The 17,752-nt window shown below is 41.0% G+C and overlaps 1 protein-coding gene across 6 annotated transcripts in view; it reads right to left on the bottom strand.

Moving 5' to 3' along the window:
• Window positions 1-17,752, bottom strand: part of LOC135202247 (putative protein-lysine deacylase ABHD14B) — a 47,355-nt gene that overhangs the window by 7,637 nt on the left and 21,966 nt on the right. For 3 of the 6 annotated variants that reach the window (XM_064231522.1, XM_064231525.1, XM_064231526.1), the window contains exons 2-4: window positions 15,745-15,909; window positions 13,544-13,678; window positions 5,158-5,329 (exon numbers count right to left, since the gene is read on the bottom strand). In XM_064231522.1, the coding sequence (XP_064087592.1) occupies window positions 5,158-5,329; window positions 13,544-13,678; window positions 15,745-15,909 (472 nt within the window). Of the gene's footprint in view, window positions 1-2,950; window positions 3,178-5,157; window positions 5,330-13,543; window positions 13,679-15,744; window positions 15,912-15,947; window positions 15,983-17,752 lie in introns of all 6 variants that reach the window. The other 3 variants (XM_064231527.1, XM_064231523.1, XM_064231524.1) reach the window with 3 other exon arrangements.

Genomic DNA, 17,752 nt, shown 5'->3' with positions numbered 1-17,752 from the left:
TCATTTCTCCATTATTTGACTTTGATGAAATGGAAAAGAAATTAAATCATTTCTTTCCCATCATGCTCTGATGACCTTTGAGTAGCCTCACGATATGGGAGATTTCAACAATTCAACAAAGACATTAAGATTCATGCTGCCAAATAATCATGGTTGCTTTGCCTCCAAATAATAATGCTGCACCAGTTTGCAGTTACCACTACTATTCACAAACAGATAATCCTGAAATGTTAACAGCTTGTAGACTAATGTTCCAGATTCTAAGTTTATGTCTCAGGAATTTCACTCCAGGAGTCAAAGTTTTTATTGTAACAGCAAAACAAAACTTCTCTTCAGTCTCTCATTGAAGCATCTGTTTACAAGAAGATTGCTCTAAATAAATCATTGTACAGCTTACAAAAAACTTCAGGCCTCCTTCAAAAACTCTTCTGGACAGTTTTGGGTTAGGCTACTTGCTGTCCTTCCAGTTTGGTTCCTGACCTGAACTGTATTGAGAAGCCCAATTCATATACGTACATACTTGTCAAGTTTTCTCTCAATTGCAAATGCTGGCCTAGCTAAGCAGATATGACACTGATAACAGGTCAGAGAAGTGATAGGAAGTTGACAGACCTACTGCTGCTTCTTCCAGACTTGAATTATCAAACAATCTAAATTCTCTGCTACTGTTGTTACTATCCTCATGGAGATGGTATTGCATTAATGAAGATGGATCATGGGCAGAAGTGCTACAGTAACTGTAACACACTTCTGTTTAGAAAATTTACCTGTAGACTGTCTTCACCAGGTTCATGCTAGTTGGAATTGCTGAAGCCTTTCTGGAAATCTCAAAATACTCACAAACAGTGTTGTGCCTATGAAGTACCCTCCCACATCTGAGGTGACCAGGTGGAGATGACAATACAGTATGTATCTCTATACTTATAGAGTGCATGTGTGGAACAATGGCCCGTACTTTTGTACGATCACAAGAAAAATGGCAAAAAACAAAGAAAACAAAATTTACACATTTCTAAATACTTTGCCATGAGTACCTACCGTATTCATCTCCCTGTCTTCAACTACATTTAATATTAAGAAATTTACAATTACCACAGAGTTTCCTTTCTCCTAAACCAAAAAAAGTAAGCCATGTGTAACAGACAAGAGAAAATAATGCAGTACCCTTTATGCAACATCTCTGATATAAACATACTCTGCTTCACAAACCAAAATTTACTATATCTTAAAATTACAATGTTATAGTGCTTTGTGAGAAAATACCCAAAAATCCATCTTCTCAAGATGTACTTGGACCCCAACATATATTACATCCATGAAGTCCTGACTTTTACTTTATTAATTGAGCCTTAAGATTGTCTTTCTAATGTCTCCCTAATCCACGCAGCAATCTTCTTCTGTCTTCTGTACTTTCTATGACCAATTGTGACATCTATTCTCCTCTGTGCTATGTGAAAAATATCCTACCACTGATGATCTTTGAGATTTCACGAAATTTGGGCCGTAGTTTTATTGTCTCCAAGTTCACAATTCAGACTGCCACAATCCTTCCTCTATGCAAAACACAGGTCCTCTCATTTTTATTATTACTGTAATGCAAGCTCAAATACAATCAACTTATACTAGTCTTATAATTCAGTTATAGATATTTAGTTTGGTGGTTTATGATATTCTTATCTTCATGGCTGCAGATATTATTAAAAGCACTTGTCTTCAGCAAAAATTGCTATCTTGTTCTTCCATTTCTATCTAACTTACAGATACCAATATTTATATTCTCCAATGCGTATTCAAAATAATAATCTGGTTGCTAAGCGATTTTAGAATTGATCAGTAAACTCTACTAAAAATCACTTGCTCTGTGATCCAGGAATAGATTCTGTACCTCTGGCAGTCACAGATAAAGTCAAGTACTGATTATGTTTCTAAAATCCAAGAGATCTTGATAAACTTGTTCTTGTGTACCACGAGAAAGGTTAGTCAAATCAAACCAAATATCAAATACATATGTATTCATAATGGGTAACAATACTACTGAACAATGTAGCATCATAGTATTTGAATAGCTGATAAACTAGTCCTCATCTTACTAAAGTTTGATGTTATAGTCCACAGACTAGAGATATGCTTAAATTTGCATAACTAAACTTACACTATCTACATATAGTGCAGTACACACTTGTTCTTAAAGTGAAGAGTAATCGTATCAGAAATAACACTCTTCACCAAAAAAATTCCTAAAAATTTCCCTGTGGAACACCTGCAATGATAGACCTAGGCTGACTGATAAACTTTGATATTAGTCACTCCGAAAACTGTGAAGATCAAATTTATATCAACCCAAATCTTATGTTCATCACTTAATCAGAATTCATTACAGATCTGTTAATTATTGTTAACAATATAATTTATCTTTGTTAACCTAATTACCACAAAATTTCAAATAATAATATAATTTTTAGATGTGTTTAAGAATAATGCTTCACACAGTGTGTCATGGCATACCTAAATGATTCAAGCCTTGCAATAAGGAAACCTTTTCAACAAATATCCCAGCTGTGATATTAAGTAAGTGTACTGTTTATAAGTAAAAAAATATGAAATGAATATAAGCAAAAGGTTCCCAAGTGCTATTCTGTCTCATACAATTCAACCGTCTCATATATGATGGCAAAGTGAATATAAAATATACAAACACAACTGATAGAATCTTTTGTCTGTATTTAAATAAAATATCAATATCCGAGCTAAAACAAAGTTGGATATCTGACATAGTACCATACTTTTGACATTTTACATGTCAGATTAAATATGATGAAAGACTCACTAAAGTGGGTGCCTAATTCTGTTCCAAATCCCTTCTCCATCAAAAGGACCTGTTCATGAACACACCTAGAAAAATAAATATATTTATAAATATTAAGTATACTATATGGAAACTTTCACTAACCGTCAGACTGGTAGCAACTGGAACTATGGTACTGGAGCTGACCGGGGCAACTGGTACGAAGCCACTGAGTCCCTCGCGATGCTTGAGTATAAATGGGAAGGAAAACCCCCCGCTCATTGATGGAGATACTATTATAGGTAGGTCAGCCTTGAGTTCAGTTATGAAGGCCTTCAGGTAATCAGCTTTATCAGCATTTTGTGGCAACTTATCCTTCGTCTCTCCAAAGCCTTGATGCATCATAACCAAAATCAACAAATTAATTTGGTGATCAGCCGACTACGGTGTTCACAAAACATTTCAACATGAAAGTTCCACTTTTTAACAGTTAGTAATGGTGAATGGCACAAAACTGCATGCAATTCTACAGGTGTGCAAAAAACAAAAACAAACAAAAAACAAAAACAAAATCTTTTCTTGGAAAACTAAAGCCCACATCTTGGAACACTACTTCACAAATCAAATACAATTGAAAACTTCTAACAAAACATTTTAAATAATGCTATAAAGATGTTTGAATCTGAATAATCATTACCAATAAGAAAAACTTTCTATAGGATATCGAGTTTTAAACAGAAAACTAAAGAACTGAATTTACATATATGAAAGCATTCAAAATGGAATTACAAGCAAAATCATATTACAGGCATGCAAACATAGGACAACATAAAGCAAATTTAAGCCATACTATAACTATAATAATTGAGAATTAGTATATTCTTGACTAAGGAAATTTCAAGTTCTCATTGGACAGTACATGGCCTACCCTCTTCCTTTTACTTGTGTATAAATATCTACTCAAAGTGAACAAGAGCTGCTTAAAACAACTTTCAAAACCTTTCCCTTCTCCCGGTGTCAAACTTGTCAAATATATTCACCAATTAAAGAGGACAAAGAGATATGCCAAGTAATAGCATGATGACATTGTGAAACCACAAAACTATTTTGAATTTTATGTACATATGCCGGTAAGAATTACAAATGGTACGTACTATTACTTTTATCTTTGCTGAAAACCTACTTAAGAGGGAGGTATTTAGATTCTAGCAGTTGTTTCCATCTCATGGAAATTTGTTAAGAGCTGTGCCATGCAGCTCCCAAATAGTTGTATCAAATTCAAGGAAGGTCACCAATTACTGTACGGGGAATCCAAGTCAAGAAGCTGTTTGGGTGAATACTGACCCCCTTTTTCATGATTCTAATTGCTCACTTGAAAGATTTTTTCTTAAATGAGATTTGGAAATTGGGGTAAAGTTACGTTAAAGAAGTTGGAAGTTTGCAGGGGAGAGACCAATATTATGTCATTGGAAGACAAGTGAGCTGCAGAAAGCAATGCAGAAAAAAAAAAAAATGTCTGAGAACAGTTGACAACTAAAAATTTACTAAACAAGATACTGATGACATCCAGTGTCAGTTACACTCAAACTTATCACCTATGAAAAACGGGAATAGTAAATTGAATTATATAAGAGAGAGAATATCAAAATGGAACAATGAGAGGTGAAAACGGAGGCCCATAAGAATAAGAGAGATGAGGGGGAAGGGGAAAGGTCCTGCTTAGACATTCTTTGACTATTAAGAATCACATGGTCCTCTTCTTAGTAAATGCAATTCAAGATGGTTTGTTTGCTCATCAAGATATCAAAAACATTACTAAAAATAATACATCACTATTTATACTGGCACAACCAACATGCAAAACCCTCTTAAATTAGATACTCACTGCCTGAAATAAGGGGCAATGCACCAATGAGAATTAAATTTTTCCTTTATCAAAATTTTTCACCTACAATGCCCAACAAAACTTCAATCAATCATTACATTTGTATCAGAATCATATTTCTATCAGTTCAAATCATTTTTCCTAGTAAACATTACACATCACATTCTGCACCATACAGCATGGCCAACAACAAAACTCATCCTTTCTACAGTAATTCCTGAGAATAATAAATGACCATGAAATGTCATAATGTGTAATCACTAAATAACCATACATGTCCTATAGTGTCTGATAACTTAAATTGCTAATATAATGGAAAAGCTAACCCCCCAAAAATTTTACCATACACAGTAAGTCACCATAAATATGCATTGCTAATCATTACCATTTTAAGTGCTTTGAGAGAACATTTGGCAGTTATACTTTTGTCAGAACGTCACTGCTCATGTTTTAGCTTGAATGAAAAGCTTCAGTAAATGTTGCTCACCTGGTAGGTCAATAGCAATGACACGATGGCCCATGGCAGCCAAAATGTTGATGGTTCCAAGGTTCAGCCAGGTTTCTGACTTAAAAGCCATACCATGCAGGAGAACAACCACCTCTCCACTGCTTGTAACACCCGAGGGAGGATTGGCTTCGCGATAGAATGTGTTAGTACCCTGTACAATAAAACAGTATTTATAATGTCTCAGACTACAATTTTAAGCTTTTAAATTCATACCTGACACATAGCTAAATAAATACATAACACTGAAGGGTGCCATGGAATCCAATTTTTGTCAGATAAAGTAATTTTGTCATTTTAAGGAATATTGTAAATGAAAAATAATTCAAACTGCAGCCTGAACTGATGTGGAAGATGTGGACTGCAAGAAAAAACTATACTTATTGACTAAATAAATCTTAAATATGATATTGTTAAACTACAATAAAGTTTTGTACATACTTACCTGGCAGATATATACTTAGCTATAGTCTCCGACGTTCCCGACAGAATTTCAAATCTCGCGGCACACGCGACAGGTAGGTCAGGTGGTCTAGCTTACCCGCCGCTGGGTGGCGGGAGTATGAACCAATCCCATCTTCTATTCAGATTTTCTCTTCCACCTGTCTCCTGAGGGGAGGCTGGGTGGGCCATTAATCATATATATCTGCCAGGTAAGTATGTACAAAACTTTATTGTAGTTTATCAATTTCATTTTCGTACATGAACTTTCCTGTCAGTTATATACTTAGCTGATTGGCACCCTTGGTGGAGGGTAAGAGACAGCTAAATAATATAGAAAATGGGAAACAACTGGTGTTGTAGGATATAAAAACCTTGGTTCTTACCTGTTCAGGCAGAAGACTTCATTGATACTGTCTCTGAGTCTGCATTGCCTGGAGAGCTACACCGAGGACGTGACCTGTTGCTGAAAGACTCTCGGATCTACCGACGGGATATCTGATCCCCTTGTGTGGTAGAATCCAAGTCGGATGCTGTCAAAGGGAACTCGTCCGCTTACTTAACAGATCCTCACCACTACTACCGCAAGGAGCCAAAACCCATCAGACCACCTAACCAAACTAACTAGGGTTAGTACTACGACAAGAAAGAGATGCTTCCCTGCATCCTCTTTCAGACAACCATAACCAACAAATACAAAACAAGGGGTAAAAATATGAAAGCCTAACAAGGATAAGTTCCAGCTCCCTGCCCCAGCACCGAATCCGCCGATACGTAAGGGCCCAAGGCGAAGCATTTGTCGTAAGTAATTTTCACATCACGCAGGTAGTGGTTTGCGAAAACCGATTGGCATCTCCAGAAGGTTGCCTCCATAAGGTTCCGCACAGACATATTTTTGTTAAAAGCCAGCGAAGTGGCAATGGCCCTCACTTCGTGGGCCTTCACTTTAAGAAGCTTAAAATGATCCTCATTGCAAGATACATGCGCTTCTTTTATAAGGCTTCTTAAGAAGAAGGACAGAGCATTCTTCGATAGTGGTCGACTGGGGTCCTTCACGGAGCACCAAAGGACCTCTTGATTGGCCTTAAGTTGCTCTTTTCTCTTTAAATAATATTTTAATATCCTCACCGGGCAAAGAGTTCTCTCAGGCTCTTCCCCTACGAGAGAAGATAATCCTCGAATCTCGAAGCTTCTGGGCCACGGATTTGATGGGTTCTCGTTCTTTGCTAGGAATCCGGGGAGGAAAGAACAAACCATAGACTGTTCTTTAAAGCCAACATTGCCCTCAATGGCTTGAAGCTCACTCACCCTCTTGGCGGATGCTAGAGCCATAAGGAAAAGAGCCTTCTTGGTCAGATCCTTGAACGAGGCTGATTTAGGGGGTTCAAATCTAGACGAGCTGAGAAACTGAAGTACCACGTCCCGATTCCAATTAGGTGTTCTCGATGACTGCTTTTTAGTTGTTTCAAAAGACCTAATCAGGTCATGCAGGTCTTTATCTTCTGAGATATTGAGGCCTCTGTGTCTAAAAACTGCCGCCAACATACTGCGGTATCCCTTAATAGTAGATACCACCAGACCACATTCTTCCTTAAGAAAAAGTAAGAAATCAGCAATTTGGGTCACAAGAGGTACTGGAAGAGGAAACGTTATTCCTCTTGCACCAACGTCTGAAGACATCCCACTTCGACTGGTACACTCGTAAGGTGGAAGACCTCCTAGCTTTTGCGATTGCTTTAGCAGATGCCGTTGAAAAGCCTTTTGCTCTGACGAGACTTTGGACAGTCTGAAGCCAGTCAGACTGAGAGCGGGGAGGTTTTTGTGATACCTGTCGAAGTGGGGTTGTCTGAGTAGATCGTTCCTTAGAGGGAGCGATCTTGGAAGGTCCACTAACCATTCCAGTACCTCGGTGAACCATTCTTGGGCCGGCCAAAAGGGAGCGATTAATGTCATCCTCGTTGAATCTGACTCTGCGAACTTTTTGAGCGTTATTCCCAGAATCTTGAAGGGAGGAAACGCGTAAACATCGAGCCCCTTCCAGTCTAGAAGAAGTGCATCGATCCCTATCGCCCCTGGATCCGAGATGGGAGAGCAGTATAGATCCAGTCTCGCATTTCTTGAGGTGGCGAAGAGGTCTATGTGCGGCCTGCCCCACAACTTCCACAGGCTCTGGCATACATCTTGATGAAGTGTCCACTCCGTGGGAAGGACCTGCTCTTTCCTGCTGAGATCTGCTCTTACATTCCTCTCTCCCTGTACGAATCTGGTGAGAAGCTTGATTTTCCTTTCTTCGGCCCACAGAAGAAAGTCTCTTGCTGTTTCGTACAGAGAGAAGGAATGCGTCCCCCCCTGTTTCCTGATGTATGCCAGAGCTGTGGTGTTGTCAGAGTTGATCTGAACTATGGAGTCTCGGACGTTGGGCTCGAAGGCTTTCAGAGCCAACCACACGGCCATCAATTCTTTTCTGTTGATATGCCAGGTCACCTGATCCCCCACCCAGGTACCTGACACCTTTCGGGTTCCCAGAGTCGCCCCCCAACCTGTCTCCGACGCGTCGGAGAACAACACTAGGTTGGGGTTCTGGGATTGCAGAGACAGTCCCTGAGCAAACTTGTTGGGATCTGTCCACCACACGAGTTTCTCCTTGATCTGCTGAGATATGGACAGGGAGAACGTCAAATCCTGAAAACGACGACTCCAATTCTGATGAAGAAAGAATTGGAGCGGTCTCAGGTGCAACCTTCCTAGGGAAATGAATTGCTCCAGCGAGGAGAGCATCCCCAGCAGACTCATCCACTCCCTCGCCGTGCATACTTCTTTCCCTAAGAAGGCTGTTACTTTCTTGAGGCCTCGGGCTATCCTTTCTGGAGACGGAAAAGCCCGAAAACTCTGAGAGTTCATCCGGATCCCCAGATAAATGTACTCTTGTTTGGGTATTAAGCTTGATTTCTGGAAATTGACTAAAAGCCCCAAAGAAATCGTCAATTCCAAGGTTTTCTGTAAGTCCTCCATACAACGATCTTTCGAATTGGCCCTTATAAGCCAATATTCTAGGTACAGGGATATCCTCACCCCTTCCAAATGAAGCCATTGAGCTACATTCCTCAAGATTCCCGTGAACACTTGGGGGGCCGTCGAGAGGCCGAAGCACAGAGCCCTGAATTGATATACTCTTCCCCCCATCATGAACCTGAGAAACTTCCTCGAGGAAGGATGGATCGGTACGTGGAAGTAAGCGTCCTGTAAGTCCAAGAACACCATCCAGTCCCCTGGACGAAGCACTGCCAACACCGAAGAAGTGGTCTCCATCGTAAACTTCTTCTCTACAAAGAAGTTCAGGGCGCTTACGTCCGAAACCGGTCTCCATCCCCCCGAGGATTTCGGAACTAGGAAAAGGCGGTTGTAGAAGCCTGCTGATTGAAGGTCCGTCACTAGTTCGATTGCCTCCTTTTCTAGCATCTGATCTACCGCTAGACGGAGGGCCTGGTTCATGATGGGGTCCCTGTACTTTGCCGTCAACTCCCTTGGGGTGGTCATCAAGGGAGGTCTTGAGGTGAAAGGGATGAGGTAACCCCTCTTTACAATTGATAGGGTCCAGGAATCCGCCCCTCTCTGGGCCCAGACTTCTGCAAATCTTAACAGCCTGGCACCCACCGTTGTCTGAAGGACTTGTTTCTTATTTTGAAGTCTTGACGGACTTAGAGAAAGTCTTCCCTCTCCTGTTGGGCCTTCGTCCTCTAAACGAAGCAGGTCTGGAGGAAGAAGCCCCTCGAAAGGGTTCCCGAACAACTGACTTCTCCTTTCTCGTCTTGACAGGGAAGGAGGGACGAGGCTTCTTCGCCGACTGAGCCAGAAGGTCCTGCGTAGCCTTGGCTGAAAGCGATGTCGAGATATCCTGTATTAGTTGCTTGGGAAAAAGCTGAGCGGAGAGTGGGGAAAACAGTAAAGAAGACCTCTGAGCATGAGAGACGGATTTCGTCAAGAAGGAGCAATATACGGATCTCTTCTTCACCACTCCCGCCCCAAACAAGGAAGCGATTTCGCTCGCTCCGTCTCTTACAGACTTATCCATACAGGATAACACGCAATGAAGGTCTTCCGGCGAGAAAGACTCTGGAGCCTGTGTCTTCTTAGCCAAGACTCCCAGCGACCAATCAAGGAAGTTGAAAACTTCGAGCACTCTGAACATTCCTTTCAGAATGTGATCGATCTCGTTCATGGCCCAAGTCGTCTTAGCTGAGTTAAGAGCCGATCTCCTCATAGCATCTACTAATGCCGAAAAGTCTGCATCAGCCGAAGACGGGAGACCCAGACCCAAGGGCTCTCCTGTCTCATACCAAAAGCCAGTACGTCCAGACAGTTTCGACGGTGGGAAGGCAAACACCGTTTTCCCTGCTTCTTTGGAGAGCATCCAGGAACCGAAACTCCTAAGCGCCTTCTTCATGGACAGGGTCGGCTTCATTCTCACACATGACGATCCCTTCGTTGCCTTTGACGAGTGCGGAGAAGGAGGAGCAGTAGGGCTAAGAGAATCTCCAAACTCCTGAAGTAGAAGCTCTGTTAGCCTCTTGTAAGAAACCGCTGCCGTTGTATTAGTTTCTTCGTCCGAGCCATCCTGGCCTTCTTGCAGAGGAGAGCGTGGAGGATCCTTTGAAGAAGAAGAGGTCCTTACAGGAGAAGAGCGTGTAGCTGAAGAATGAAGTCTCACAGGAGAAGTCAAGTCCACAGGTGATCGGCAAGTCGAAAAAGAAGAACGCCTATCCGACCTGGCCTGCCTGAGATCGGACTCCCTCTTCGAGGTAGTAGAAATTTTGAACGAAGGAGAGTCTGGGCTCTTACCACGGGAAGAACCGTGTCCAGAAACAGGGCGCTTGCGAGAAGGAGAGCGCCTGCTAGAATCCTGGCGCCTATCGCGAGGAGAGCGGCTACTAGGCACCGAGCGCCTATCAGAAGAAGGGCGCTTGAGAAGCTCTTGGCGCCTGTCAAGCGGAGAACGGTCAGGAGTAGGGCGCCTCGCAAATGACGAGCACCTACCAGGTGAACGGTGGACCCGAGGCTCTTGATGCCTATCCATAGGAGAGCAGCTGCCAGGAGAAGGGCGCCTACCAGGCGCATGGCTCCTACCAGACTCTTTTTTGTCTGAAAGGAGAGGAGTGCCTAACAGGAGAAAGGCGCCTACTAGGTACTCGTTCCATAACGCGAAGAGAGCAGCTGCCAGGCGACGAGCGCCTACTCGGAGACGGGCGCCTGCGAGGTTCTCGGAGTCGATGAGGTGAAGAACGTCTTGAAGGAGTCGACGAAAGGAGCCTGTTCTGCACAGAGCGTCTCTCTCCGCTAGGACGCACACTAGAAAACGAATGCTTGACAGGAGAGGAGCGCCTACCGGAAGCGGGGAGCCTATCCAGAGAAAAGTCGTCGCCATCCAAGGAGCGCCTGCCCGAAGTCTGGCGCCTTGACGATGCTGAGAGGGAGCCAGGAGAGTGGGGCCACTCGCGCAAGCTCCTACGCTCGGCCGAATCCTCCCCATACGAAGGAGATCGCATACGTCGAGGAGAGCGATCCTCTGAAGAAGGGCGTCTAGATCTCTTGACCGGAAGAGACACGTCCTTCCTCCTACGAGATCTTAAAGCCAGAGAGTCCGCCAGGGCCGAGATCTGAGCCTGGAGTCCCGCAAGGACTCTAGTAGGAGAATCCACAGGATCTTCCTCCGAAGCAGCAGAGCGAGGCGCGCGAGAAGACGAGCGATCACAGGATCTTCTGGGCCTCTTCACATCCAAAGAAGCCTCTTCAGGGAAGACTTCCGGGCTGGAAGCCAAAGAACTGCAGGGCGCCTTCCAAGCCCTCTTCAACGGGCGCGAAGCATCCGGAGAGTTCCAGCCGTGCTTCGGTGATGGGGAAGAAGAAGAGGAGAAACACTGACGAAGTATCTCCTTCTTGATGCGATCCGAGGCAGCCTGGGAGCGTACTTCAGGATCTGCCGAGGGGACGCCTTACCAGTGGGGGCTCTCCCTAGCCCTCCTGCGGCTTTTGACTTTCCTCCTCCACTGGAACTGGGAGTCTGGAAGAGGTCTAGGCCTGGAGGCACTACAGAGCCGGTCAGACGCACCCTCCACAACACTGGGGGCACTGCACTGATCACCAACACTCCCACTCTTACCTTGCTCTAATAAGCGAATCTTCAACTCCATAGACTGAATCGTAGCCTTCGGCTTCGGCGCGGGGAGCAGGGGCTGCAACCTGGGAAGGAGGTTCTATTTTTACATTAAGGTTAAGGTCAGATTCTAACTCACTCACTCTAGACCTACTAGAACTTCTAGAGGAAGCTTTACGAACTCTATCCCTCTCCAACTTCCTTAGGTAGGAAGAAAGAGCCTTATATTCATCTTCATTCAGTCCCTCACATTCCTTACATGGGTTACTAAACGCGCACTCATTCCCCCTGCATTTCATACACACAGTGTGAGGGTCAACCGAAGCTTTCGGCAACCTCACACTTACCATCCTCTCAACCGACATACCCTAACAAAACAGGATCTGGTTACTGTTATCAAATCAGACAGTTTCAAGCAAAATCCAGCGCAAAAGTCAAAAAAACGGTCCACTAACAGCCGTATTCAAGACAACAGAACAAATACGTCACCAAAAAGTCCAAAATGATCTCCAGGCAAGCGAGAATCGAAAAAATCTATCGAGAGGAAACCACAACAGTTGTTGTCGTTCCCGGCGACAGAGAAAATCTGAATAGAAGATGGAATTGGTTCAAACTTCCGCCACCCAGCGGCGGGTAAGGTAGACCACCTGACCTACCTGTCGCGAGTGCCGCGAGATTTGAAATTCTGTCGGGAACGTCGGAGACTATAGCTAAGTATATATCTGACAGGAAAGTTCATGTACAAAACAACTGATTTGCTGGAGATAATTTTGATTTGAAAATACTGCAAGATACCAAAGTTTCCATAACTCTAATGAAATCACAGATATCAAGGTACCTTGTGTATTTATTGTGCACTCCCATGACATAGCTAAAGTAACTATACATTCTAATCCAAATAAAGTCAACTCAAATAACATTTCATGGTTAAAAGTCTGGGAGTGAATAAATGTATACTATTTTAAATTTCTTCAACTTAGCAACATTACTATGCTAGCTACCACATTATTTTCAATATTAGATACAGTACTGTATACCGAATGGAATGGAAGAGAATACTGTAGTATAAAATTTAGGCCAAAAGGCAAATTATCATAAAATATATGAACACCTACAAGAGTCGACCACTTACTAACATTTATCCGTGTGATTTATCATAATGATCCACAATCATCAAATACCCCCATAAAACAAAAATTAAGAATTCATTTTAACAAAAGCCAATGGTATGGAGAGGGTCAGTGTGTGCGTAAAGAGTTAACATTAGAATTATTTTTCTTTCTATCTCTGCCTGCACAACAGACCTCCATAAAATAAAATTCTACACTAATGTATTTGAGAGAGGTTATGAATCATATCCCTATAATTTTTTGCAAGTTTAATAGCCATACGTATTTCATTACATACTGCAATATGAAACCAATGCCAGATACTCATTCTACATAATCTCTACCATAGGCTTTTTGTCCAATGAATAATGCAGTCTCATTCATAACAGATTTTATCACTGAACACCTCTGAAAGGTCACAATATTCTGCGACTTACTTAACACTGCAGCTTGCGTTTCACAAAATTGATCATATTTTCCAATTTTGAGGTGAATAAAATAAAGCTGAAACACTAAAGCCTTCCTGTATCAATTAAGAGTCATGTTTTAAATACTGTTTGATGCAATAATGCACGTTGCACTATTCCTATACATAAGGTGTGCATGAAGTTTGAAACAAACTACTGCTGTTATATAAAAAAAATCCTTGAAGTGTACAATAACTTACCATGATGTTTATGTGGTTTGTATTCACAGTAACAGATGATTTCAAGTCTGATGTCTTTGTGGGAATTTTCTCGGCCTGAAGATTGACACTGCGCCAAAATGATGCATCAGCCATGGTTTTTCCTGTAGCTTGTCGCTATACAATAAAAATACAAAATAAAAATTAACAACACAGACTGACAAGCTTGTGGAAATACTTCAAATTCTATACATAACCTTTCAACAATTCCGAAAAGTATGGTATTGTACTAACATACCCTAAGTGGGTACCTTTGTCTAAAATTATGCTCTAGCTGAACAAATTAAAAACATGCCAAATTCTACAGCTGATCAATAGAAAGTTCAAACTCTATGAACGAATAAAGAGAAACAATGGTATGGGTAAAACCAAATGTTAATAGAAGATTACAAATGCAAGCATCCTGATAAAATCAGAGACCAAAGATGAGAGTATGGTCCACTATTAAAAAAACATGGTACCCACTGCTTACCATCTTAAAAAGTTAATTTATCATCTTTAAGGCAGTGTATCATGAGCAAGGTAATTCACCCTCTTCTGATATACATACCAATACAAAAGCTCAAGCATCTCATATTGGCTGAATCATTTGCTTAGTTACAAATATAATTTACCTTCAAAAAGCAATCACAAACATTTATCAAAGTAATACTGTACTATACTTAAACCATCCATTCCATTCATACTAAATTCACACACTTAATGCCATTCGTTCAGTAAATAAACTGCTAATTTCCCAAAGATTTTCTTTAATACTTAAGTACGTCTGTCATAGGCCAAGTCAATAATGAAAGTGAATTTCCTTGTTTTCCAAGAAATTATCATGGGAACCATCACTGTGCTCTCAGATATGTATTGTAACTATTTCAGTATGAGAAAGTCTTTGGGCATTCCTGTTCCCCTTTCTCCTCAAACAAAGACACTCCAACTTATGGCATGATGACATTTATGTGTGACAAACTTTATTGTTGGTGCTGGTACATATTTAGAAACTTTTCAAGGCATCATTATGACAAAAGTTACTGCGTACTTTGTGTGATTTAAGTCACACCACATATGACAACTCAATCCTTACATCAAAACAATACAGATGATGATTATACACCAGTAAACAGCTGCACAAAAAACAATCTAATTACTTTAATTCAAAGACAATGGATACTGTGGTCAACAGTGAATAAAAATGAAAAGAAATAAAAGACAAGAAACTTTTGCAGGAGATTGTTCCTAGTGTGTTCAGTACATTACCTTTTGTACTAGTAGTCTCAGAGACAGCCAACAGCAACAATAGATAGAACTACAGTGGATACATGACACTCAAGATCAGCATGACTTGCCAGATGTACAAGGATACACATAATTGAAGTAAAGCAGCTTTCTACCACCACTTTCTTTTTTTTTATAGATAATCTTCTTCTATGGAGTATAATAACATTTACTCATTCAACTGCTGCAACATTTAAATGGCAACATATTCATACAAACTTTTTAAAGAATATCAAGTAAGATGAAACATCAGCAACACACTCAATGTGATAACTGAGCCTTGACAAATGGACTTCAACCCTGTCACACTCTTACTCTCTCTTTCTCAATACTAAACATAATAGTTCACGTTCAATTCTTCCACCTTCCAATCCATTCCTAATATCAAATGCTCACATGTTAATAAAACTTTACATATTTTTAATGTTTCATAAATATTACTTTTTTTAATGCTATTCTTGTTGTTAAATACTTCAAGAAAACCAGTTACATTTGGCTTTCTAACTTCAACCAAACACTGCACTATTTGTACATTACCTTTTTGACCTTGAGATATCTTCAGAATACCTAGTTAGTAAAGTTATACACAGGGATGGTACATTATGTGACAAGTACTACCTTAATATAAGGTTGAGCATGGAAGGGTAATAAGGTTGAAATGGACAAACCATCTTAAAAAGCTGATAATTTTGTTTATATAATAATTCCAGTTCCAATGATAAATGAAGGACAAACTTTACAATGAACAAAATTATAGTAAGATATAAAGGTATTCTAAGAGAATGAAAGATCCCTAGGGACAGAAATGAAAAAAAATCAAAGCAAGTGTATATCACACAGATAAAAATGCTTAACACTTAAGGTACAAAAAGGTTCTTAAATAATAACCCGTGACTTTTTAAGGATTAAAATCTAACCTTGACAGTCTTTGCAACCTGCTGAAACACTGCTCCTAATTTTGGCTTGGTCCCAGTGGTACTTAAGGCTGATATAACAAGGCAAATGGCAGCGACCCCAGAAACAGCCACCATGACGCGAAAAGGGGTCATTGGTATTTTGTTCAGCATTAAGCTGGGTGCCATCTGAAATTATGAAGTTTAATAGCAAGGAAGACTGTTCTTCTTGCTGTAATCTGTTTACAAGGCTTGTCAGTATCTGTTAACAGGAAAGTTTATGTACATGGAAAATCATACCTCTGGAATAAATGCAAATTCAGTGCTGTATATGTATACCTTACAGAGATACATAATGTGTTCTGCTGAATTCAGTTAGAACACTGCAAATATCTCTACATTAATGATGCAGATATCACAAGCAAACCAATTAAAACAATGACAGCATAAGACATTCCTATACTAATCTTACTTGCATGTAAAATAAACTATCCAACATAAATAATATAATTTCTTTTTTCACAGTTGTAATCAATATATAAACATGGATATGGAATTTTTATTCTAAAATTAATATTAATAATACTTACCTGTATAATTTATCTAGCCACTAAATCCCCAAAAACCGCACCAAAATTTACCACATTGGCACCCTGTTACCTCCTATTCTGTCCGCCAGTTGGGCAACACTGTCGTGACAGATACGAAAACCTTCCCTCAAATCAGTTGTGATAGGCAGATCGTGGGGTGGGGTAGGCTGGGTGGGACTAGATAAATTATACAGGTAAGTATTATTAATATTAATTTTAGAATAAAAATTCCATATTAATAACATTACCTTAATATAATTCATCTAGCCCGATTAACCACATTGAAAAGGAGGAGGGAATCTGAATACAATTTCCCCTTCGGACAGAATAGGAGAAAACAAACAAAGAAAATATATATCATAGGCAGTCAAAACTCAACCCAAGGTCAAAGATACTAACAACTCAAAGTCTCCTACCATAATGCCACCAACTGCGGTAGCACAGGACAAGGAGTAAGTGCATAGTCAGTCCGTCTGATACTAAAGTCAGGTGACCGACCAGGTGACCAGTCAGACGAATTGCGGACAGCAAGGCTGCACCCCTGAAGACTATCAAGCACTATTCTTTCCCTAAAGGATGAGTGTCTGGACTGTCTGGGCGATTCAAAGCTAAGCAAACCTTGGGGGTGTATCAACGCAACCCGAAGTCGCCAGCAACGAATCGGCTCATGAGCAACTCCTAACTCGAGCTTTCTGGTGCCAAGAGAAAGGAGCGCGGAGCAAAAAGGCGATTCAGTCCCGAAGGACGAATGCCTGACAGTCCAACCTGGTCTCATGTTACACGATCATCGGGGTGTATCAACGCAACCGACTTCGTCAACAAGAAACTCAGGGCTACTAAATGTCGCCTGATCTCCCACGGAGTGTCTGACTCTTGAGAAGACAGGTGAGACAAAAAGTAGATGGTGAGCGAGTCACCAGATGACAGCAGACGATCCATCGACTAATTCCCTGTCCAGGACAGTGGAAGAAGCAGGAGTCGTCAGGACAAGCGAACCAGTGGCTAGTCCTAGGTCAGCATCGACTCTGGGAGAAGCGTAGTCGCCAGTGCCGACAACCCAGTGGCTGGAACCATTTCACACTGAAAATGGAAGCAGCATGAGTTGCCAAGCAGTCAGTCCTTGTCATCAAAAACACCTAAATACCAAACTGCCTAATTCCCATTATAACTACGTCAAAAAAACTGCCATGGGGTTATAATACAAAAACAAAAAAAAATATATACAACAAAAAAATTAATGAATAATATACAGGTAGCAACCAAACGTAAAACAGGAAGACTACCTAATTCTCCTGTCTGACGACCTGTCCTGCCATCACCAACGGGCCCAAAGAACGAAGGTCGCCTAGAACTAGAGAAATATCCCTCAAGTAAAAAGAGGCAAAAACAGAATTAGAACGCCAAGTCGCCGCCTCAAGCACCTTGGCGACTGAGACATTCTT

The sequence above is a fragment of the Macrobrachium nipponense genome, chromosome 30, assembly GCF_015104395.2.
Source record: "Macrobrachium nipponense isolate FS-2020 chromosome 30, ASM1510439v2, whole genome shotgun sequence".
Lineage (NCBI taxonomy): Eukaryota > Metazoa > Arthropoda > Malacostraca > Decapoda > Palaemonidae > Macrobrachium > Macrobrachium nipponense.
This window is presented reverse-complemented; position numbering and strand designations above follow the sequence as displayed.